General features: G+C 40.9%; 1 protein-coding gene across 3 annotated transcripts in view; it reads right to left on the reverse strand.

Annotated features, from left to right (window-relative positions):
- gnb1l (guanine nucleotide binding protein (G protein), beta polypeptide 1-like) overlaps window positions 1–26269 on the reverse strand; it is a 123014-nt gene that overhangs the window by 62700 nt on the left and 34045 nt on the right. For all 3 annotated transcript variants that reach the window (XM_061907088.1, XM_061907087.1, XM_061907090.1), the window contains 3 exons: window positions 14646–14773; window positions 10851–10976; window positions 10596–10758 (listed from right to left, as the gene is read on the reverse strand). In XM_061907088.1, coding sequence (XP_061763072.1) covers window positions 10596–10758; window positions 10851–10976; window positions 14646–14755 — 399 coding nt within the window. In that variant the 5' untranslated portion in view covers window positions 14756–14773. The remainder of the gene's footprint in view (window positions 1–10595; window positions 10759–10850; window positions 10977–14645; window positions 14774–26269) is intronic.

A 26269-nucleotide genomic window follows, 5' to 3' on the forward strand; every position in this document is an offset into this window, starting at 1 on the left:
CCACCTGCTCCCAGTTCCACCCACACTGGTTTAAATGTAACTTAGATATTGGGTTTCACTATGTAAAGCGCTTTGAGTCACTTGAGAAAAGCGCTATATAAATATAATTCAATTAAAAAAAAAAAAAGCATACCTACAATACACTGCAAAAACGGAAATTTAAGTAAGATTAAATATCTCAAATAAGGTTGATATTTGCTTATTTTCTTTCTGTTAGGATAATTCTTCTCACTAAGCAGATTTTATGATAGTTTTTTACTTGTTTTAGGTTTGGGTACTAAATGATCACAGTAAGATATTACAGCTTGTTGCTGATATTTGATGACCTATCTTGAGTAAAACGTGCTTGAAATTAGAATATCAAGTGTTTCAAAGCTGTGTCATTAACACTCACAAGTATAAAACTACTTTTTTAGGCACCGAATGTCCCTTTGGGGCAGAGGACCCTATTGTATTTCTAAGGTTTTATTATTATTATTATTATTCCGTAGCCTCTTTGAGCTGCAATTTCAATCCAATGCAATCCACTTTATTTATATAGCACATTTAAACAACAATAACGTTTCCAAAGTGCTGCACAGTCATGTTAAAAACAATTGTAAAAAAAAAAAAAAAAAAAAAAATATATATATATATATTATGCTCCACCAATGACTAAATAAAAACAAAAAATAATTAAGTAATTTGACCTCCTTAACATGCTTCAAAACTCACCATAATTGACACACACATCAGGACTGGCGAAAATTCCCATCTGATAAAAAACCAAACCCCAAAACTCAAAATTATCCCTAGCACCCCTTAGGAAAAAACACAGACAAAACTGTTTTTAACTTCCGTTAGGAATGTCGTAGCAACTTTTGGTGCTGAAAAAAAAAGCCGAAAGTAGCAGACGATGTGCGTGTGACGTCACGGGTTGTGGAGCTCCTCACATCTGAACATTGTTTACAATCATGGCCACCAGTAGCGAGAGCGATTCGGACCGAGAAAGCGACAATTTCCCCATTAATTTGAGCGAGGATGAAAGATTCGTGGATGAGAAAAGTGAGAGTGAAGGACTAGAAAAAAAAAAAGAAACTAAACGGCAGAGCGATTCAGATGTTATTATACAAATTTACTAAGATAATTCTGGAAAATTCTTATCTGCTTATTGTGTTACTAGTGTTTTAGTGAGATTATATGGTCGTACCTGTACAACCTGAAGGTCGGAGGGGTGTGGCCACGGGTGTGGTGACCGCTAGTGTCTCCGAGGGAAGCCACGTTTCTCGACGAGGCGAAGGCAGCCGTTGGGGCCAGGCTGAGATTTATTTTTTCCCTCTTCACGGTGGAAGCATCCGACAATCGGGGGCGGCCGGTGGGAGGAGGCAAGAGAGTTCGCAGCTGCGTCTTTGACAGGTACAGGAGGAACGACGTAAGCTCTCCGCTCATGTCTACGGTAAGAGCAGACTTATTCCCACAATTTTCTCACCGAAACCTGCCGGGTGACATGTGGTAGGGAACCATGTTCGCTTGACCGCTCTGTTCCATAGTAAAGCTTCACCGTCATCTTTCGGGAATGTAAACAATGAAACACCAGCTGTGTTTCTGTTGCTAAAAGCGGCCGCAATACAACGCTTCCCACCTACAGCTTTCTTCTTTGATGTCTCCATTTTTCATTGAACAAATTGCAAAAGATTCAGCAACACAGATGTCCATAATACTGTGGAATTATGCGATGAAAAGAGGCGACTTAGAGCTGTGAACGGTGCTGGACCAAAATGTCCTCTACAATGCGTGACGTCACGCGCACGCGCGAAATTTAAAATTGCAATTTCGTAAACTAAACCGGCCGTATTGGCATGTGTTGCAATGTTAATATTTCATCATTGATATATAAACTATCAGACTGCGTGGTCGGTAGTAGTGGGTTTTATCCGCTTGGGATAGTTTCCTGCTGGCTCCGCTGTGAGCGGGACTCTCGCTGCTGTGTTGGATCCGCTTTGGACTGGACTCTCGCTGCTGTGTTGGATCCATTATGGATTGAACTTTCACAGTATCATGTTAGACCCGCTCGACATCCATTGCTTTCCTCCTCTCCAAGGTTCTCATAGTCATCATTGTCACCGACGTCCCACTGGGTGTGAGTTTTCCTTGCCCTTATGTGGGCCCACCGAGGATGTCGTAGTGGTTTGTGTTGTGGTTTGTGCAGCCCTTTGAGACACTAGTGATTTAGGGCTATATAAGTAAACATTGATTGATTGATTGATAGTAGGCCTTTAATATTTAGAATGCATTAAAAAAATCCATCTATCGTCATGTCGTCATAATGGTTGTGAACGAGAGGCAACATTCCCCAGAAAAAGTGCAGTTCCCCTTTAAAGACTTGTCCAAGTCTAAGGTGATCTGATGCTTTTTGTGTCATCATTATGACTGTTATGCGGCATAATTATCTTTTTTTTTGCTACAAAAAGCAGGTAAGGCGATACAATAAATATCAATTAATCAATCAATGTTTACTTATATAGCCCTAAATCACTAGTGTCTCAAAGGGCTGCACAAACCACAACACAAACCACTACGACATCCTCGGTAGGCCCACATAAGGGCAAGGAAAACTCACACCCAGTGGGACATCGGTGACAATGATGACTATGAGAAACCTTGGAGAGGAGGAAAGCAATGGATGTCGAGCGGGTCTAACATGATACTGTGAAAGTTCAATCCATAATGGATCCAACACAGACGCAAGAGTCCAGTCCAAAACGGATCCAACACAGCAGCGAGAGTCCCGTCCACAGCGGAGCCAGCAGGAAACCATCCCAAGCGGAGGCGGATCTGCAGCGCAGAGATGTCCCCAGCCGATACACAGGCGAGCAGTAAATGGCCACCGGATCGGACCGGACCCCCTCCACAAGGGAGAGTGGGACATAGGAGAAAAAGAAAAGAAACGGCAGATCAACTGGTCTAAAAAGGGAGTCTATTTAAAGGCTAGAGTATACAAATGAGTTTTAAGGTGAGACTTAAATGCTTCTACTGAGGTGGCATCTCGAACTGTTACCGGGAGGGCATTCCAGAGTACTGGAGCCCTGACGGAAAACGCTCTATAGCCCGCAGACTTTTTTTGGGCTTTGGGAATCACTAATAAGCCAGAGTCCTTTGAACGCAGACTTCTTGCCGGGACATATGGTACAATACAATCGGCAAGATAGGATGGAGCTAGACCGTGTAGTATTTTATACGTAAGTAGTAAAACCTTAAAGTCACATCTTAAGTGCACAGGAAGCCAGTGCAGGTGAGCCAGTATAGGTATGTATATATGTATATAAAGGTATATACAGTATAGGTATATATGTATGTATATATGTATATAAAGGTATATACAGTATAGGTATATATGTATGTATATATGTATATAAAGGTATATACAGTATAGGTATATATGTATGTATATATGTATATAAAGGTATATACAGTACAGGCGTAATGTGATCAAACTTTCTTGTTCTTGTCAAAAGTCTAGCAGCCGCATTTTGTACCAACTGTAATATTTTAATGCTAGACATGGGGAGACCCGAAAATAATACGTTACAGTAATCGAGACGAGACGTAACAAACGCATGGATAATGATCTCAGCGTCTTTAGTGGACAAAATGGAGTGAATTTTAGCGATATTACGGAGATGAAAGAAGGCCGTTTTAGTAACGCTTTTAATGTGTGACTCAAAGGAGAGAGTTGGGTCAAAGATAACACCCAGATTCTTTACCTAGTCGCCTTGTTTAATTGTAAATAAAGAATAACCAAAGTTATTTAACTGTGTTGTTAGTATGCCAATAATATTTTACACTTGGCACTGAAAAACAAGACAGTGTAAACTCCGTGGCCAAGTGTGTATTTATTGTTTCTTTTGAATGTGTTCAGGGGTGTCATATTTGAGCCTGATAAGCATCTGTCTCGGCCAGTTATGCCTGTGTAATTGAGTGGAGACTGCAGAGACAAAATGGCGAAAATCAACAGTGGCCCTCTTCTTGGGTCTTGGATGTTGCACAGGACTGTGTTTCTGTCCGTGTCTGTTGGGACAATGGCATTATTGAGGTGCTTTGGAGTCAAAGGCGCCCTGATGCCTGGCCCGCTGGATGGGGGTTAGCGGAGGCACGTTCGGATGGATCAGGTGACTGTTCTGTGCCTTTCAAGTGTGGGTCATCCGCGGCATAGCAAGTAACATGAATCTGAAGGCAATAAAAGATGTCTGAATAGCTGGCTGCCATTTTACACACTCGGACGCTAGCCCAGTACCAAACAGTACAGGCCTACGGGTGTTGAGCATGAATTACTAGACGCACCAGTGACTTGAGCCAGCACTAATCTCATCGGGTCAAGGAACTCTATTTTCAACACACAAGTCAAATGACAATACCGTCTATTTGTTCTCACAGTACTAATGCATTGAACGCTGTTCTTATACCACAGCTGCACAGTCTTACTGTATATTAGAGATGTACGATAATATCGGCCTGCCCCGTCAGCAGCCCCTCCCCTCTCCCAGTCACAACACAGGAGTTGCAGCACGACTGCAGCATGACGAGGTTTACTGGCGACGCTTGATGACCTCATCAAACCGCCGCGAGCGAATGCATAACAACAAAAAGAGTGTGTTGTTGCCGGTGCTGTAGCCGTAGCTAACAAACCAGATCGCTCAGTGACTGACTTAAAGGCCTACTGAAATGAGATTTATTTAAACGGGGATAGCAGGTCCATTCTATGTGTCATGCTTGATCATTTCGCCATATTGCCATATTTTTGCTGAAAGGATTTAGTAGAGAACATCGACGATAAAGTTTGCAACTTTTGGTCGTTAATAAAAAAGCCTTGCCTGTACCGGAAGTAGCAGACGATGTCACGGGTTGTAGGGCTCCTCACATCTGAACATTGTTTACAATCATAGCCAGCAGTAGCTAGAGCTATTCGGACCGAGAAAGTGACGATTTCCCCATTTATTTGAGCGAGGTTGAAAGATTTGTGGATGAGGACGTTTAGAGTGAAGTACAAGGGGGAAAAAAAAAAAGGAAAAAAAAAAAAAAGCGACGGCTCCAGGCGGCGTTTCAGATCTAATTAGACACATTTACTAGGATAATTCTGTAAAATCCCTTATCTGCTTATTGTTTTAATAGTGTTTTAGTGAGATTGTAAAGTCATACCTGAAAGTCGGAAGGCTGCAGTGAACGCCAGTGTCTCTCAGAGATCACAGCTGCCTATTTGAGCTGCAGGATGTGGTCCCGTAATCCGCTGAAGTCTCCAGTAAGAGCTGGCTTAATATCACAATTTTCCCATCCAAAAACGTGCCTTTTTTACGTAGAGATACATGTCCGCTTGACCGCACTGTAATAAAGCTTCACAAAAAACAAAGAAGCACTGGCTGTGTTTCGGTGCTAAAGGCAGCTGCAATCCACCGCTTTCCACCAACAGCATTATTCTTTATAGTCTCCATTATTAATTGAACAAATTGCAAAAGATTCAGCAACACAGATGTCCAAATTACTGCGTAATTATGCGATGAAAAGAGACTACTGTTAGTCGTGTGTGGTGGTGAGGTAATATGTCCGCTACAACCCGAGACGTCACAAACAAGCGTCATCATTCTGCGACGTTTTCACCAAGAAACTCTGCGGGAAATTTAAAATTGCAATTTAGTTAACTAAACCGGCCGTATTGGCATGTGTTGCAATGTTAATATTTCATCATTCATATATAAACTATCAGACTGCGTGGTCGGTAGTAGTGGCTTTCAGTAGGCCTTTAACGACAAAAAGTCCATTGTTTGGGATTATTTTAAAGTGTGTCTGACGGATAAAAAAACTGGCAATTTGCAATGAGTGCAAAACGTTGGTTATGCGAGGAGGAACCAAGACGTCTTCCTTTAATACAAACAACTTGATCCCCCACCTCTTCAAGAATCATAAGGAGATACACGATGAATACAAGCGAAAGATGGATGGTAATCAAACACGGAAAGAAAGTAGTACCATACAGTTGTTGCTTGAAGAATCCGCCGACAAAAAACAAAAATACAACAAAAAACACCCAAGGGAGAAAGCCCAAGTTGTGGCCTGTCTCAACGCAGTTTTTCAGAAGCTCTGGCTGACTGGTAGGCCACTTCAAGCACTCACCACTAGCTTGCAGCACATTTGTGTTACTCATACAAATACGTTAGAACAGGGCAGATTGAGCCCAGTTTATAATTCCCTGTTACACAGTATGCCAGGCAGTCTTGCACTAAAGGAGGACTATGTTATTGTGTACTTTAATACTCTAGTATACTCTGGACTGAAGCTGTGTGCCTTCATTGTTTTTGTAGCTGTTGTTTTGAGGCATGTTTAAAAAAAATAAAAAAAATAATGCACTTTGTGAAAGTCAAAGTGTAGTATTTCCCATAGTTGTAGTAGGTATCAGGATTATGTCAGGGAGAGCATGTACCAAATTCCAAGCTGCTGTTTTGAGGCATGTTAAAAAAAATAATAATGCACTTTGTGACTTCAATAATAAATATGGCACTTGTTTCCATAACTTGAGTTAAACTCTTATTTTGGAAAACCTTGTTACATTGTTTAATGCATCCAGCGGGGCATCACAACAAAATTAGGTATAATAATGTGTTCATTCCATGACTGTATATATCGGTATCGGTTGATATCGGAATCGGTAATTACGAGTTGGACAATATCGGAATATTGGATATCGGCAAAAAGCCATTATCGGACATCTCTAGTGTATATGATAGTTGCGGCCTAAAATGCCTGAATTCGTGGCAGGATCTTTAGAATGTTGCCGGAAAAGTTGCACTGTTTTGAGACTTATATTTTTCAATAACATTGACCGTATTTTTCGGACTAGAAGTCCCAGTTTTTTCCATAGTTTGGCCGGGGTGCGACTTATACTCAGGAGGGACTTATGCGTGAAATCATTAACACATCACCGTAAAATATCAAATAATCTTATTTAGCTCATTCACGTAAGAGACTAGACGTATAAGATTTCATGGGATTTATGGATTAGGAGTGACAGATAGTTTGGTAAAGGTATAGCATGTTCTATATGTTATAGTTATTTGAATGACTCTTACCATAATATGTTAGGTTAACATAGCAGTTGCTTATTTATGCCTCATATAACGTACACTTATTCAGCCTGTTGTTCACTATTCTTTATTTATTTTAAATTGCCTTTCAAATGTCTATTCTTGGTGTTGGGCTTTATCAAATAAATGTTCCCAAAAAGTGTGACTTATACTCCAGTGCGACATCTATATGTTTTTTTCCTTCTTAATTATGCATTTTCGGCTGGAACGACTTATAATCCGAAAAATACGGTAGTATGTTGTAATAAATATGATCAGAACATTTAAGCATTATGTTTGTGTTTAATTACAGTAATTGTGTATATCAGTCCTGGGCAATTATTTTGACTCGGGGGCCACATTTAGAAAAACAATTGTGTCTGGGGGGCCTATATATCTATTTTTAGGAACACTATTACAAAACATCTCAATGATGTCCTATTGAATACTAAAAACGTTATGACAGACCGCCTTTAAAAACGGATTAGAATTTTTTTATTTTTCTATGAACGATAAAAAAAAGAATATTGACAAATATGGACGTCACACTCCCTTTTGATCGATATAGTTTACAATCAAGTGAAACGCAACAAAACTGCAACAAACAGTGAAATATGAACGCGAAGGGTACACAATAAACCCACCTACAATCTGATATATATGATATTTGCTGAATTTCCCCCAGGGATCAATACAGTACTTTCTATTCTATTTATATATCACTAAGCTTTAGAACTTTGTTGTGAAAATCTCCTCCCGCGTCTGTGGAAACGCTTCCCGCCCACACTGCTTGGTGCCTCGTCTGAGCTGCTGTGACGTAGATGACCATAGTAACTAATTATATGACCATAGTAACTACCGTATTTTTCAGACTATAAGTCGCTCCGGAGTATAAGGCGCACCTGCCGAAAATGCATAATAAAGAAGGGAAAAACATATATAAGTCGCACCGGAGTATAAGCCGCACCTACCGAAAATGTTTAATAGAGAAGGGAAAAACATATATAAGTCGCTCCGGAGTATAAGTCGCACATGCCGAAAATGTTTAATAAAGAAGGGAAAAACATATATAAGTCGCTCCGGAGTATAAGTCGCACATGCCGAAAATGTTTAATAAAGAAGGGAAAAACATATATAAGTCGCTCCGGAGTATAAGTCGCACCTGCCGAAAATGTTTAATAAAGAAGGGAAAAACATATATAAGTCGCTCCGGAGTATAAGTCGCACATGCCGAAAATGCTTAATAAAGAAGGGAAAAACATATATAAGTCGCACTGGAGCATAAGTCGCACCTGCCGAAAATGTTTAATAGAGAAGGGAAAAACATATACAAGTCGCTCCGGAGTATAAGTCGCACATGCCGAAAAATGTTTAATAAAGAAGGGAAAAACATATATAAGTCGCTCCGGAGTATAAGTCGCACCTGCCGAAAATGCTTAATAAAGAAGGGAAAAACATATATAAGTCGCACTGGAGTATAAGTCGCACCTGCCGAAAATGCTTAATAAAGAAGGGAAAAACATACATAAGTCGCACTGGAGTATAAGTCGCAAATGCCGAAAATGTTTAATAAAGAAGGGAAAAATATATATAAGTCGCTCCGGAGTATAAGTCGCACATGCCGAAAATGCTTAATAAAGAAGGGAAAAACATATATAAGTCGCACTGGAGTATAAGGTATAGCATGTTCTATATGTTATAGTTATTTGAATGACTCCTACCATAATATGTTAGGTTAACATAGCAGTTGGTTATTTATGCCTCATATAACCTACACTTATTCAGCCTGTTGTTCACTATTCTTTATTTATTTTAAATTGCCTTTCAAATGTCTATTCTTGGTGTTGGGCTTTATCAAATAAATGTTCCCAAAAAATGTGACTTATACTCTAGTGCGACGTATATATGTTTTTTTCCTTCTTAATTATGCATTTTCGGCCGGAGCGACTTATAATCCGAAAAATACGGTAATATGTTGTAATAAATATGATCAGAACATTTAAGCATTATGTTTGTGTTTAATTACAGTAATTGTGTATATCAGTCCTGGGCAATTATTTTGACTCGGGGGCCACATTTAGAAAAACAATTGTGTCTGGGGGGCCTGTATACCTATTTTTAGGAACACCATTACAAAACATCTCAATGATGTCCTATTGAATACTAAAAACGTTTTGACAGACCGCCTTTAAAAACGGATTAGAATTGTTTTATTTTTCTATGAACGATAAAACACAGAATATTGACAAAATATGGACGTCACACTCCCTTTTGATCGATATAGTTTACAATCAAGTGAAACGCAACAAAAATGCAACAAACAGTGAAATATGAACGTGAAGGGTACACAATAAACCCACCTACAATCTGATATATCTGATATTTGCTGAATTTCCCCCAGGGATCAATACAGTACTTTCTATTCTATTCTATATATCACTAAGCTTTAGAACTTTGTTGTGAAAATCTCCTCCCGCGTCCGTGGAAACGCTTCCCGCCCACACTGCTTGGTGCCTCGTCTGAGCTGCTGTGACGTAGATGACCATAGTAACTAATTATATGACCATAGTAACTACCGTATTTTTCAGAGTATAAGTCGCTCCGGAGTATAAGTCGCACCTGCCGAAAATGCATAATAAAGAAGGGAAAAACATATATAAGTCCCACTGGAGTATAAGTCGCACCTGCCGAAAATGTTTAATAAAGAAGGGAAAAACATATATAAGTCGCTCCGGAGTATAAGTCGCACATGCCGAAAATGCTTAATAAAGAAGGGAAAAACATATAAGTCGCACTGGAGTATAAGGTATAGCATGTTCTATATGTTATAGTTATTTGAATGACTCTTCCCATAATATGTTAGGTTAACATAGCAGGCACCTTCTCAGTTGGTTATTTATGCCTCATATAACGTACACTTATTCAGCCTGTTGTTCACTATTCTTTATTTATTTTAAATTGCCTTTCAAAAGTCTATTCTTGGTGCTGGGTTTTATCAAATAAATTTCCCCCAAAAATGCGACTTATACTCCAGTGCGACTTATATATATATTTTTCCTTCTTTATTATGCATTTTCGGCAGGTGCGACTTATACTCCAGTGCGACTTATATATGTTTTCCCCTAATTTATTATGCATTTTCGGCAGGTGCGACTTATACTCCGGAGCGACTTAAACTCTGAAAAATGCGGTACTTAATTTAAAAATATTTTTCAACATATTGAGAAAAGAGGTCTCATGTTTTTCTATCAAGAAAAGTGCATCTGTTAATAGTGAGAAATACTTATTTTAAGGTATTTTTGGGTTCATTGAGGTTAACTAATTTTACTTGAGTTATACTTGGATTCTACTTAAGTCTTGACAAGCCAAATTTTCTTGTTCTATTGGCAGATACTTTTTCTTAGTTCAAGTAAAAAGTCCCTAATTTTTGTATTTGTTTCTCTTGTTTTTGAACACTGACTTTTTGCAGTGTGCTCACTGGGTTTCAATAGCACAATGCCTCACCTCCTCAGTTTGCTGTCCTGCAAAGGCAAGCAGGCAAGTCCTCGGTCCCGTCTCGAGCAAGGAGCACTGACAGAATCCAACGCTGCCTGTACTCAGAGAGTCCACAATCTCACCACGACCTCGGCCCAGGTCCCAAATACAGACCCTCATGTCTCTCCCCTGACTTATCCACCAATAGGAAAAGAAAAGGGGCAGATGTCTCATTGAATATTGGAATGGAATCAAAACCGTAACAGCAACGGCATCACTACTGACCTAATAAGCGTGTCCGGGGATGATAGTGTGTTGACCCAGATGACAGAACTCCCAGAATGACCGTCCACAATTTTCTCTGCCCTCCTGTTGCTGAGATTCCACATATGGATGGCACCTTTCCCTGATCTGAAAAAAAAATAAGCCCTGTATTATTCTTACAGTTGAGAACAATATCTGACTGCCTGTGAAAACTTAAAGATGTGCATTAAATGACGAGAATTGCATCTTAGTACGGATTCAGATGTCTTCCAAAACAAAGACCTATAGTAAATAAATTAATAGTGGGTTTTTTTTATGTTGACAGTGTGCTTCTATTTTGAGCGGCTATTATAGACTTTATGGTATTGGTTGATCAGATCAGGAAATCAAGTAAACAGATCTGTGCATTCAAGGCAAAGAGAGTGATTGAACAAGTGATATATGGGGATAGAAAATGGAAATGAGTGAGACATCCAGAGAACACTCAGATGAGCCAGGACACAACAGAAGAATAAAATCATATGTTGCTGGAAAATGTGAAGATGCTAGAGAGTACAGAGCTTTGCTTATAAAAATGTTCTGGACCTGTTTTAATTTTAGTTGATTACTACTGATGTACATTTTTAACTGTAATGTGAGAGAATCTACAATGTTAAATTTCATATTTGTCCTGCTGATGTACAAAGGAAAAACTATAAAACGTATCTATTGTATCTTCCGGACTATAAGACGCACTTAAAATCCTTTTGTTTCCTCAAAATTCGACAGTGTGACTAATGTGGTTTTGCTTACCGATCTCGGAGCGATTTTATTTGGTTTGTGGTAAAATTATGAGTGTGACCAGTAGATGGCAGTCAAACACAAGAGATACGTGAAGACTGCAATATGACTCAAGTAAACAACGCCAACTTTTTATATGTTCCATTGAAAATATAGAACATTACACCATCCATCCATCCATTTTCTAGCACTTATTTCCTTTGGGGTTGCGGGGGGCGCTGGTGCCTATCTCAGCTACAATCGGGCGGAAGGCGGGGAACACCCTGGACAAGTCTCCACCTCATCACAGGGCCAACACAGATGGACAGACAACATTCACACACTAGGGTCAATTTAGTGTTGCCAATCAACCTATCCCCAGGTGCATGTCTTTGGAAGTGGGAGGAAGCCGGAGTACCCGGAGGGAACTCACGCAGTCACGGTTAGAACATGCAAACTCCACACAGAAAGACGCCGAGCCCGGGATTGAACCCAGGACTACTCAGGACCTTTGTATTGTGAGGCAGACGCACTAACCCCTCTGCCCCCGTGAAGCCCCAGAACATTACACACGGCGCTCAAAAATCAATCAAAATGTTTTAGTATCAATAACTCAATCAATGTTTATTCACATAGCCCTAAATCACAAGTGTCTCAAAGGCCTGCACAACCCACAACGACATCCTCGGTTCAGAGCCCACATGAGGGCAAGGAAAAACTAATGACTATGAAAAACCTTGGAGAGGACCGCAGATGTGGATGACTTCCCCTTCTGGGGGAGAACGACTTAGAACAACTTTGGTAAGCTATGAAGTCGCACTGTTTGATGTGCTTCAACATAGGAGTATCATTATGGTGTGTGTATAAGGTAAGACATATTATAAAAAAGCAACTTTTCTTACCTTCTGATACCTGCTGATCTGTATTTGGGGTCTGCATAAGTCCTGAAAAATTGTGCGCAAACCCCTTTGTGGTCCGTAGTCGATAAGTGCCTTCTTTTTCTCTATCTTCTTGTTATGGGACATTCATCCTCCGCTGTTGCCATTTCTAATATAAAGTAGTGTAAAGTTCTTACTTATATCCGTCAGTAAACTCGTCATGAAAGCGCTAAAGCCATACCATAACAACTTTATTTATAAAGCCCTTTAAAAACAACCACAGTTGAAGAACAAAGAAATAAGGGCAACGGACAGACAAAAAAAATAACATTTAAAACAGAAGTAAAAAACACATTGAAATAGCAAAATACAAATTACCCTAAGAACAATTTGTTAGATAAAAAGCAGTTAAAAAGTTAAAAACAGTCTAAAGTCTCATGCTGCGTTAAAAGCCAATGAATAAAAATTAGTTTTAAGAAGGGTGTTAAAACATACCGGTGTACTGAGTTTACATTATTCAGTCAAGGAACTTTGGTTATTATAGAGATCCGTTTGGACGGTTTTTCACGGGACACAATAACATTGTTATTGGACTGGCGATCCACGGATGAGGAGATGTTGCTCCGTTATTGATTGAAGTAAAGTCTGAATGTCATTAAAAACAGTTAGCTCCATCTTTTGACACTTCTTCCACTCCCGTCCTTGCACGCTACACGCCTACAACAAAGATGACGGGGAGAAGACGCCGCCGAAGGTGAGCCACGTAAATAAGACCGCCCACAAAACAGAAAGCGGCTTGTAAAGCGGTCCGTTCCCTGTACGATCAGTGCCAGAGCTTGGTCCGCATTGCCGGCAGTAAGTCGAACACATTTCCAGTGAGGGTTGGACTCCGCCAAGGCTGTCCTTTGTCACCGATTCTGTTCATAACTTTTATGGACAGAATTTCTAGGCGCAGTCAAGGCGTTGAGGGGTTCCGGTTTGGTAACCGCAGGATTAGGTCTCTGCTTTTTGCAGATGATGTGGTCCTGATGGCTTCATCTGACCGGGATCTTCAGCTCTCGCTGGATCGGTTCGCAGCCGAGTGTGAAGCGACCGGAATGAGAATCAGCACCTCCAAGTCCGAGTCCATGGTTCTCCCCCGGAAAAGGGTGGAGTGCCATCTCCGGGTTGGGGAGGAGACCCTGCCCCAAGTGGAGGAGTTCAAGTACCTAGGAGTCTTGTTCACGAGTGAGGGAAGAGTGGATCGTGAGATCGACAGGCGGATCGGTGCGGCGTCTTCAGTAATGCGGACGTTGTACCGATCCGTTGTGGTGAAGAAGGAGCTGAGCCGGAAGGCAAAGCTCTCAATTTACCGGTCGATCTACGTTCCCATCCTCACCTATGGTCATGAGCTTTGGGTCATGACCGACAGGATAAGATCACGGGTACAAGCGGCCGAAATGAGTTTGGGTCTCTCCCTTAGAGATAGGGTGAGAAGCTCTGCCATCCGGGAGGAACTCAAAGTAAAGCCGCTGCTCCTCCACATCGAGAGGAGCCAGATGAGGTGGTTCGGGCATCTGGTCAGGATGCCACCCGAACGCCTCCCTAGGGAGGTGTTTAGGGCACGTCCAACCGGTAGGAGGCCACGGGGAAGACCCAGGACACGTTGGGAAGACTATGTCTCCCGGCTGGCCTGGGAACGCCTCGGGATCCCCCGGGAAGAGCTAGACGAAGTGGCTGGGGAGAGGGAAGTCTGGGTTTCCCTGCTTAGGCTGTTGCCCCCGCGATCTGACCTCGGATAAGCGGAAGATGATGGATGGATGGATGGCTAGTAAAATATCATCTATGCAACATTTTGACCAAAGAACCACCATTACATGTTATATAGACCATAAGGAAGTGTTATACATTTACAAAAAAAATAAATAAATGACTCCTTTAATGCGCCATATAACCGGGTGCGCCTTATATATGAAAAAAGTTGCAAAGTAGACCATTCATCGGTCGGTGCACCCTATGTTCCGGAAAATGCGGTAAAAACTTCAGAATTCAGCACCCTCAAGTAAATTTACAAAAAGCAAATTATTATATTCTGCACAATAGCTGGTTAATGATGCGTGGTCAAACTCAACTAATGCAAAAAATAACATCATGGCCTTTCTTGTTGCACTGCATAAATGACATCAGGCCTATATCTTACCCAGAGAAGAGGAGAGGGGTGTCCTCTCCATGGCAACTGAAGTGAAGGGTGTTGATGGGTCCCCCTGTACCCCTCAGGGTGTAGATTGGGGATGGAGCAGGTCTGGACATCACTTTATTTAATTACCACTGAAACAAGAAAGAAAAAGTGTCAAACACCATGTGTTGCTGTTTGAGGAAACATTGTGAATATAGATGATGGGCTGCACAATAAATATTAACAATCAGACATACAGTCAAGGTGCTGAGGATGTAACAATATGAAAATGTCATACTCCGGTTATTTGGCCAAAATTCTCACGGTTCTTATTATTATCTCGGTACTGTTGAATGTACTCAAAAAGTACCAATACACACACTAAAATATTTAAACCAAGTATTCTTAAAAATACACTGAAATAAATAGACACGCAATATACTTCAATATGAGTTGGGAAATTGTGTTAGATGTAAATATAAACAGAATACAATGATTTGCAAATCCTTTTCAACCCATATTCAGTTCAATGCACTACAAAGAAAACATATTTGATGTTCAAACTCATAAACTTGATTTTTTTTTTGCAATTAATAATTAACTTATAATTTCATGGCTGCAACATGTGCCAAAGTAGTTGGGAAAGGGCATGTTCACCACTGTGTTACATAACATTTTCTTTTTACAACACTCAATAAACGTTTGGGAACTGAGGAAACTAATTGTTGAAGCTTTGAAAGTGGAATTCTTCACCATTCTCGTTTGATGTAGAGCTTAAGTTGTTCAACAGTCCGGGGTCTTGTCGTATTTTACGGTTCATAATGCGCCACACATTTTCGATGGGAGACATGTCTGGACTGCAGGCGGGCCAGGAAAGTACCCGCACTCTTTTACTACGAAGCCACGTTGTTGTAACACGTGGCTTGCTATTGTTTTACTGAAATAAGCAGGGGCGTCCATGATAAAGTTGCTTGGATGACAACATATGTTGCTCCAAAACCTGTATGGACCATTCAGCATTAATGGTGCCTTCACAGATGTGTAAGTTACCCATGCCTTGGGCACTAATACACCCCCATACCTTCACAGATGCTGGCTTTTGAACTTTGCGCCTATAACAATCCAAATGGTTATTTTCCTCTTTGTTCTGGTGGACACCACGTCCTCTGTTTCCAAATATCATTTGAAATGTGGACTCCTCAGACCACAGAACACCTTTCCACTTTGCATCAGTCCATCTTAGATGAGCTTGGGCCCAGCCAAGCCGGCGGCGTTTCAGGATATTGTTGATAAATGGGTTTGGCTTTGCATAGTATAGTTTTAACTTGCACTTACAGATGTAGCGACCAACTGTAGTTACTGACAGTGGTTTAATGAAGTGTTCCTGAGCCATTGTGGTGATATCCTTTACACACTGATGTCGGTTTTTGATGCAGTACCGTACGAGGGGTCAAAAGTCCGTAATATCATCGCTTACGTGCAGTGATTTCTCCAGATTCTCTGAACTTTTTGATGATTTTACAGACCCTAGATGGTAAAATCCCTAAATTCCTTGCAATAGCTCGTTGAGAAATGTTGTTCTAAAACTGTTCGACAATTTGCTTACAAAGTGGTGACCCTCGCCCCATCCTTGTTTGTGACTTACTTAGCATTTCATGGAAGCTGCTTTTATACCCAATCATGGCACCCAACTGTTCCCAATTAGCCTGAATTGATTGATTGATTGATTGATACTTTTATTAGTAGATTGCACAGTACAGTACATATTCCGTACAATTGACCACTAAATGGTAACACCCCAATAAGTTTTTCAACTTGTTTAAGTCGGGGTTCACGTTAATCAATTCATGGTAAACACCTGTTGGATGTTCCATATAAGTGTTTGATGAGCATTCCTCAACTTTATAAGTATTTACTTTTTTCTTTTCTTAGTTTATTTCGAACATGACATACACACATTATACATCAGTTAAATTCATCATTTCGCAATACACAATACATCATGTCCGAAAAGGAGTAGGAAGAAGCAAAGCGTATTTAATCCTACCCCTTTTCCACTTCAGAGCGTCCACAATATATACATTCATTCACTGACCTTCTTTACAGCAAAATGACATGAGTGATTAACACAGCAGTTTTCTAACATGTACTTAATTATTTCAGTCATTATTAACATACTAAGATGAAGAATATCTTATTTTCGATAAGTTGAAAGTGTTTCTCATAATACTTCTTCTTTGTACTTTGTAAGCACTATTAATTTAAACATCCTCTTAAACTGGCTCATATCAGTACAATGTTTAACTTCTTTACTTAATCCATTCCATAATTTAATTCCACATACTGATATGCTAAAAGTTTTAAGTGTTGTATGGGCATACACATGTTTTAAGTTAGATTTTCCTCTAAGGTTATATTTCTCGTCTTTAGTTCAATCAATCATCAATCAATGTTTATTTATATAGCCCCAAATCACAAATGTCTCAAAGGACTGCACAAATCATTACGACTACAACATCCTCGGAAGAACCCACAAAAGGGCAAGGAAAACTCACACCCAGTGGGCAGGGAGAATTCACATCCAGTGGGACGCCAGCGACAATGCTGACTATGAGAAACCTTGGAGAGGACCTCAGATGTGGGCAACCCCCCCCCCCCCCTCTAGGGGACCGAAAGCAATGGATGTCGAGCGGGTCTAACATGATACTGTGAAAGTTCAATCCATAGTGGCTCCAACACAGCAGCGAGAGTCCCGTCCACAGGAAACCATCTCAAGCGGATCAGCAGCGTAGAGATGTCCCCAACCGATACAGGCGAGCGGTCCATCCTGGGTCCCGACGAGCGGTCCATCCTGGGTATCGACTCTGGACAGCCAGTACTTCATCCATGGTCATCGGACCGGACCCCCCTCCACAAGGGAGGGGGGACATAGGAGAAAGAAAAGAAGCGGCAGATCAACTGGTCTAAAAAGGAGGTCTATTTAAAGGCTAGAGTATACAGATGAGTTTTAAGATGAGACTTAAATGCTTCTACTGAGGTACCATCTCGAACTGTTACCGGGAGGGCATTCCAGAGTACTGGAGCCCGAACGGAAAACGCTCTATAGCCCGCAGACTTTTTTTGAGCTCTAGGAATCACTAATAAGCCGGAGTCTTTTGAACGCAGATTTCTTGCCGGGACATATGGTACAATACAATCGGCAAGATAGGATGGAGCTAGACCGTGTAGTATTTTATACGTAAGTAGTAAAACCTTAAAGTCACATCTTAAGTGCACAGGAAGCCAGTGCAGGTGAGCCAGTACAGGCGTAATGTGATCAAACTTTCTTGTTCTTGTCAAAAGTCTAGCGGCCGCATTTTGTACCAACTGTAATCTTTTAATGCTAGACATGGGGAGACCCGAAAATAATACGTTACAGTAATCGAGACGAGACGTAACAAACGCATGGATAATGATCTCGGCGTCTTTAGTGGACAAAATGGAGCGAATTTTAGCGATATTACGGAGATGAAAGAAGGCCGTTTTAGTAACGCTTTTAATGTGTGACTCAAAGGAGAGAGTTGGGTCGAAGATAATACCCAGATTTTTTACAGAGTCACCTTGTTTTATTATTTGGTTGTCAAATGTTAAAGTTGTATTATTAAATAGAGGTCGGTGTCTAGCAGGACCGATAATCAGCATTTCCGTTTTTTGGGCATTAAGTTGCAAAAAGTTGAGAAGAATTGTTGTACATTCTTTGGTAGCAGGTTATAATTTACTTTGTACATCAATTTAGCTGTTTGCAATTTTATCAAGTCATCGAGCTTTAATATTTTTGACTCAATAAATAAAGGGTTTGTATGTTCTCTATATCCAACATTGTGTATTATTCTAATCGATCTTTTTTGTAACACAGTTAACGAATGTAGCGCACATTTGTAGTTGTTCCCCCATATTTCTGCACAATAACTCAGATATGGTAACACTAGCGAGCAGTAGAGAATATAAAGTGATTTTTGGCCCAGGACTTATTTTGCTTTATTCATTATTGAAATATTTTTTGCCACCTTATGTTGTATGTTTTGTATATGAGATTTCCAGTTCATTTTATCATCTATTAATACTCCCAAATTGCCACCTTTCCCAAATTCTTTGTCACGTGTTGCTGGCATCAAATTCTAAAGTTAAAGATTATTTGCGAGAAAAAAATATGTATCAGTTTGAACATCAAATATGTTGTCTTTGTAGCATATTCAACTGAATATGGGTTGAAAATGATTTGCAAATCATTGTATTCCGTTTATATTTACATCTAACACAATTTCCCAACTCATATGGAAACGGGGTTTGTGTATTAATTTAAAACTATGTACCATAAGTGTACATTTCCAACCTGTTTAGAATGTTTTTTTTGCCACACAGCAGACAGTTGCTCAACATAATACGTCTTGAATGTTCTCTATTGTTAGGGGCGACAATCCCTGCAGCTATTTGCCACTGAGCCTGTCGCTCTGGTTAGCTTCTTCCTTGCAGTTTATATCACGAAGATCTCTCCCACTCGATACGCCATAAATCACAACTTCTGACAGCCTAATAACAGTAAACAGCCACAGATTCAGGGTTCTCACTCTTCTTGTAATCCACAACTGTTGTCCTAGAGGCACAAGTCAGGGCTGAGGCTTTTATGTCGTCTGCTGACATGGCATTTGAGGGAAAACCTATCCGACAGCAGGTATTCTGCGAGGAAACTTGTCAAATCGCAGCGCGGTCGGACAAGTGTCTTTCAATAGTTACAAAAGAGGGTGAATGTTCACGGTAACCTGAGAGTCGAGGTGAACCAAACTATATACAGTGGTGGTCAAAAGTCGACATACACTTGTAAAGAACTTCATGTCATGGCTGTCTTGAGTTTCCAATCATTTCTACAACCCTTATTTTTTGTGATAGAGTGATTGAAGCACATGGTTGATTGAAACTTTTATTAGTAGATTGCACAGTACAGTACATCCATCCATCTTCTTCCGCTTATCCGAGGTCGGGTCGCGGGGGCAACAGCCTAAGCAGGGAAACCCAGACTTCCCTCTCCCCAGCCACTTTGTCTAGCTCCTCCCGGGGGATCCCGAGGCGTTCCCAAGCCAGCCGGGAGACATAGTCTTCCCAATGTATCGGGCAATCACTTACTGGAACAGACTTCCACAATATCTGCTATCAATCACCAGCATAGTGGGCTTTAAGAATAAACTAAAAGGAGAAGTATTGCGTAAAGAGATTATTTTAGATTGTACCTAATGTCATGACTGTTTTTATTGACTATTGAGTATTTTATTGATTATGGGATAAGCAGCAGAAAATGGATGGATGATACTTTTTCGTCACTTATTGTTTGTCTTTGGTACACTAATGTGTTTTAGGCCATTGGTTCTTTGTTTTATTTTTGCAAAAATGTATACAGTATATCTATTTTTATATTGCTATATTTATCTTTGGTATGAAAATTATTAAGTAACAACATCTATTAGTATTTTTTGGGTTCTTTGTTGTTGCTATTTTTGTATTATGACAATTTATTATTGGATCATGTTGTACTGCATTTTAATCGTTTGTTCTGTGGTTGTGTGATGGTTTTTGCCTGGACCCCAGGAAGAATAGTCTCCACTGCGGTGTAGACTAATGGGGATCCTTAATAAACTAAATAAATAAACTAAACGTGTCCTGGGTCTTCCCCGTGGCCTCCTACCGGTTGGACGTGCCCTAAACACCTCCCTAGGGAGGCGTTCGGGTGGCATCCTGACCAGATGCCCGAACCACCTCATCTGGCTCCTCTAGATGTGAAGGAGCAGCGGCTTTACTTTGAGTTCCTCCCGGATGGCAGAGCTTCTCACCCTATCTCTAAGGGAGAGACCTGGAAACTCATTTGGGCCGCTTGTACCCGTGATCTTATCCTTTCGGTCATGACCCAAAGCTCATGACCATAGGTGAGGATGGGAACGCAGATCGACCGGTAAATTGAGAGCTTTGCCTTCCGGCTCAGCTCCTTCTTCACCACAGTTCAGTACATATTCCGTACAATTAAATGATAAATGGGTTGTACTTGTATAGCGCTTTTCTACCTTCAAAGTACTCAAAGCGCTTTGACACGACTTCCACATTTACCCATTCACACACTGATGGAGGGAGCTGCCATGCAAGGCGCCAACCAGCACCCATCAGGAGCAAGGGTGAAGTGTCTTGCTCAGGACACAACGGACGTGACGAGGTTGGTACTAGGTGGGACTTGAACCAGCGACCCTCGGGTTGCGCACGGCCACTCTCCCACTGCGCCACGCCGTCCCTGACGTTGACCACAATTGACCACTAAATGGTAACACCCGAATAAGTTTTTCAACTTGCTTAAGTCGGGGTCCATCCATCCATCCATTTTCTACCGCTTATTCCCTTTTTGGGGTCACGGGGGGCGCTGGTGCCTATCTCAGCTACAATCGGGCGGAAGGCGGGGTACACCCTGGACAAGTCGCCACCTCATCACAGGGCCAACACAGATAGACAGACTACATTCACACACTAGGGACCATTTAGTGTTGCCAATCAACCTAGTCTGCCTCACAAAACGAAGTCGGGGTCCACGTTAATCAATTCATAGTATGATTGCTTGTTGGTCACAAAAACTATTCATGAAGTTTTTTTTTTTTTATGAATTTATTATGGGTCTACTGAAAATGTGAGCAAATCTGCTGGGTCAAAAGTATACATACAGCAATGTTGATATTTGCTTACATGTCCTTTGGCAAGTTTCATTTTTGGTAGCCATCCACAAGCTTCTGCTTGAATTTTATGACCACTCCTCTTGACAAAACTGGTGCAGTTCACCCGAATGTGTTGGTTTTCTGACATGGACTTGTTTCTTCAGCATTGTCCACACATTTAAGTCAGGACTTTGGGAAGGCCATTCTAAAAACTTAGTTCAAGCCCGATTTAGCCACTCCTTTACCACTTTTGACCTGTGTTTGGGGTCATTGTCCTGTTGGGTCACCCAACTGCGCCCAAGACCAGACCTCCGGGCTGATGATTTTAGGTCAGGGGTGGGCAAACTTTTTGCCAGGAGGGCCACATTGGGTTCTAAGATTTGACAGGGGGGCCGGGGCCAGGAACAGATGGATGGAGTGGTTGTGTGAAATAATATAAATGAAATGTAAAAGCCATTACGTGAGAGGATTTGGCCTACAAACATGTAACATATCATGAGTAGGCAGCAAGGCTCATTAATTTCATTTGATTAAGAATAAACAGTAGAGAAATTCACAGTATACATTTGATTTACTTGAATTATTTACATTTGATTATCACAGAATAACAGCAGAGAAACTCACAGTTTCAGTGGGAACAGTGTTGTTGATCTCCCTTTTTGGCCAATGCATCAACGTTTGGTTGTGGCAATTCTCAGGATAGCTCCGAGATGCTGGTCAGTAAACCTGTATCTGTGACAGGATTTGTTGATGTTTACGACGCTGAATGTCTGCTCACAGACGTAGGTCGAGCCAAACAAAGTTAGCATCTTCTGTAACAAAGTGGCGGCTGATATTGTACTCTTTATTAACCGCAACAGTTTCTTGGCATATCAGACACACAGCCTTTGATCGGACTTAAGTAAAAAAAATATTTTGTTGTCCGCCCTGCATTAAATACTCGGCACTTTTCTTTGCTTTGGTAAGCTCATTTTACAGAGTGGCTAAGGACAGAGCTAAAGAGAAGAAAAGAGTAATATCCCACAGGCCAAAAAGGTCAATGAGCGAAATGTAGTGGGGAAACGCGGTATGACAGGGATATGGTGAAACGAACAAGGTTTAACGACGATAATAATATAAATGATAGATAAATGGGTTGTACTTGTATAGCGCTTTTCTACCTTCAAGGTACTCAAAGCGCTTTGACACTACTTCCACATTCACCCATTCACACACACATTCACACACTGATGGAGGGAGCTGCCATGCAAGGCGCCAACCAGCAACCATCAGGAGCAAGGGTGAAGTGTCTTGCTCAGGACACAACGGACGTGACGAGGTTGGTTCTAGGTGGGATTTGAACCAGTGACCCTCGGGTTCCGCACGGCCACTCTCCCACTGCGCCACGCCGTCCCTGAAATATGAAATGTAATTTAATAATATAATTTAATGGGTGGCTTCTCCTTAATGATAGTCAAGCGCTGAAAACGCATACGGTAGGCAGAAGCCTTAATATTGATAAGAAATTTTTGTAAAGAAAAAAAAATATATGTTTTTTTTATTATTTAATTTGGACAAGTTCTGCGAGCCGGATTGAAACATTCAACGGGCCGTAGTTTGCCCATGTCTGTTTTAGGTTGTCCTAAAGAATTTGGAGGTAATCCTCTTTTTCCATTGTTTCATTTACTCTCTGTAAAGCACCAGTTCCATTGGCAGCAAAACAGGCCCTGATCATAATACTACCACCACCATGCTTGGTGGTGGTAGAGATAGTTTCTCTTGAGTATTTGGAATACCAGGCACATTGCGAATTGGTGGACTCTTTCCTCAACTCCAAGCCATCACAATTTGGTAAAGTGGGCTTGAGTTAGGTGAGTCCTGTACGGGAGGTTGAGCAGGAGTCTCACCAGCTTGTTTTTGGGAAGTTTGCAGTTTTGTTTTGAGTGGCTTGGGGATACTGATGAACCATGAGGTGAGACTCATGTTTTTTGTTGACATCATTAGTGATGAAGGCTTTGAGTCTCCCAACAGGATAAAAGTATTCAGCATTCTTTGCCGCCACAAGTCGAGTCCTCCCCGAAGTAAGTGGTGTCTCAAATACAAGCTGCCAGCAACTACAGTAGCTGACCGCTGATGCAGAGATCCTCACCTCCCCCCCTGACAGAAGGCAAACAACTACAACCAACAAACATTCCACAGCGATTTCCAAATGGGTGGCTGCTGGGTTTGTCGGTTGATATTCTAGTTTCAAGCATCTTTTACTCAATATCGGTCATAAAATGTCGGAAACAAGCTGTAGTATCTTACAGGGATCATTTAGGACCAAAAACCCTTAAAACAAGTAAAACACTCTAACATCAAATCTGCTTAAAGGGGAACATTATCAGCAGACCTATGTAAGCATCAATATATACCTTGATGGTGCAGAAAAAAGACCATCTATTTTTTTAACCGATTTCCGAACTCTAAATGGGTGAATTTTGGCGAATAAAACGCCTTTCTGTTTATCGCGCTGGAGGCGATGACGTCAGAATGTGACGTCGCCGAGGTAACACACCCACCATTTTCATTTTCAACACATTACAAACACCGGGTCCCAGCTCTGTTATTTTCCGTTTTTTTGACTATTTTCTGGAACCTTGGAGACATCATGCCTCAACGGTGTGTTGTCGGAGGGTGTAACAACACTAACAGGGAGGGATTCAAGTTGCACCACTGGACCGAAGATGCGAAAGTGGCAAGAAATCTGCCGCCAGACCCCCATTGAATGTGCCAGTGTCTCCACATTTGACCGGCGGTGCTAAAGCAGACATGGCACAGAGATGTTTGGATAACCTGTAGATGCATTTGCAACTATATTACGTTTCCTTCCACCCACATTTAATGCGAAAAAAAACACTTGCCAATCGACGGATTTAAGTTGCTCCAGTGTCAAAAGATGTAAAAGTCCTGATCGTTTGGTCCGCACATTTTTCCGGCGATGCTAACGCAGCTATTCGGCCATGCTATGGCTATGAATAGCGTCAATAGCTATTCGCTCAATAGCTTCAGTTTCTTCTTCAATATTTTCATACTCCAACCATCTGTTTCAATACATGCGTAATCTGTTGAATCGCTTAAATCGCTGAAATCCGAGTTTGAATCCGAGCTAATGTCGCTATATCTTGCTGTGGTATTCCCATTGTTTGTTTACATTGGCAGCACTGTGTGACGTCACACAGTCTTCGCAGAGAGCCGAAAATTAGGCACTTTAAAGCTTTATTTAGGGATATTCCGAGACCGGTAAAATTTTGAAAAAAACTTCAAAAAATACAACGAGCCACTGGGAACTGATTTTTATTGTTTTTAACCCTTTTGAAATTGTGATAATGTTCCCCTTTAATGAGAAGAGTTATCTTATCAGACAGAAATAAGCAAATATCACCCTTATTTGAGATATTTCATCTTACTTATATTCCGTTTTTTGCAGTGTAATAATACATTTTTATTTACATAAGTATTTTATTCGAGACAGAAGTTTTAAGTTTGCATTTTATTTATCTCAATGTTGGAGATGAGTATTTATTTGATTGTAATGTCCAATGCTACATGTCTGTTAAAAGGAATTACTTTTATTCAATCATTCATTTAGTCATTTGCACTCATTCGGTTCCAACATGGACGACATTTTTCTCATTTAATTCCATTTGTTCTGGAAATGAGCTTTCGAGCTTAGGACAACAGTTACGGTCATCAAGCAGACAATAATACGGACCTTTACTTTCACTTTACAGCTTGCCGCCTGCAATTGCCGCTGAAATAGTGGGTCGTTAAAATAACTGTTGTGAGTCTGTAAAGCAGATAGAGATCTGAAAGTAACTCCTCTCTTTGAAAACAGATCAAGGCATTGATATCAACATTATGAACGCTATCCTACTTAGGTAGTACCGTATTTTACGGATTATAAATCGCTCCGGAGTATACGTCGCACTGGCCGAAAATGCATATAAAGAAGGAAAAAAACATATATAAGTCGCACTGGAGTATAAGTCGCATTTTTGAGGGAAATTTATTTGATAAAATCCAACACCAAGAATAGACATTTGAAAGGCAATTTAAAATAAATAAAGAATAGTGAACAACAGGCCGAATAAGTGTACGTTATATGAGGCATAAATAACCAACTGACGGGACGGCGTGGCGCAGTGGGAGAGTGGCCGTGCGCAACCCGAGGGTCACTGGTTCAAATCCCACCTAGAACCAACCTTGTCACGTCCGTTGTGTCCTGAGCAAGACACTTCACCCTTGCTCCTGATGGGTGCTGGTTGGCGCCTTGCATGGCAGCTCCCTCCATCAGTGTGTGAATGTGTGTGTGAATGGGTAAATGTGGAAGTAGTGTCAAAGCGCTTTGAGTACCTTGAAGGTAGAAAAGCGCTATACAAGTACAACCCATTTATCATTTATAACTGCTATGTTAACCTAACATATTATGGTAAGAGTCATTCAAATAACTATAACATATAGAACATGCTATACCTTTACCAAACAATCTGTCACTTCTAATCGATAAATCCGATGAAATCTTCTTTCTCGATGTCGCTTCTAAACAACTCTGCCAACTCCAAAGGTATGCGCCGCTTCCTCTTGTCGTTTTCTGCTACATATTTCACTACGTCGAGCTTGTAATCTGCGGCACATGATTTCCTTTTCGGTGCCATTTTTGTTCAGCCCTTCTCACTTTTTATAAGTTACCGCCAACGATGAAATGATCCATTTTAATAGCTACGGCAGTAGCATATAGCATATAGCAGTTAGCATCCCATGACCCTCCCCCGCCAAATTCTTATTGGTTGACGTGTATGTGATGATTGCTGACAAATTCTTCGTCTCTTCCGCGAATGAGATAGATAATATTATTTGATATTGTGTATTCTGCAGTACATGATTTCCTGTTCGGTACCATTTTTG

Source organism: Nerophis ophidion, linkage group LG07, assembly GCF_033978795.1.
Source record: "Nerophis ophidion isolate RoL-2023_Sa linkage group LG07, RoL_Noph_v1.0, whole genome shotgun sequence".
NCBI classification, from domain to species: Eukaryota; Metazoa; Chordata; class Actinopteri; order Syngnathiformes; family Syngnathidae; genus Nerophis; species Nerophis ophidion.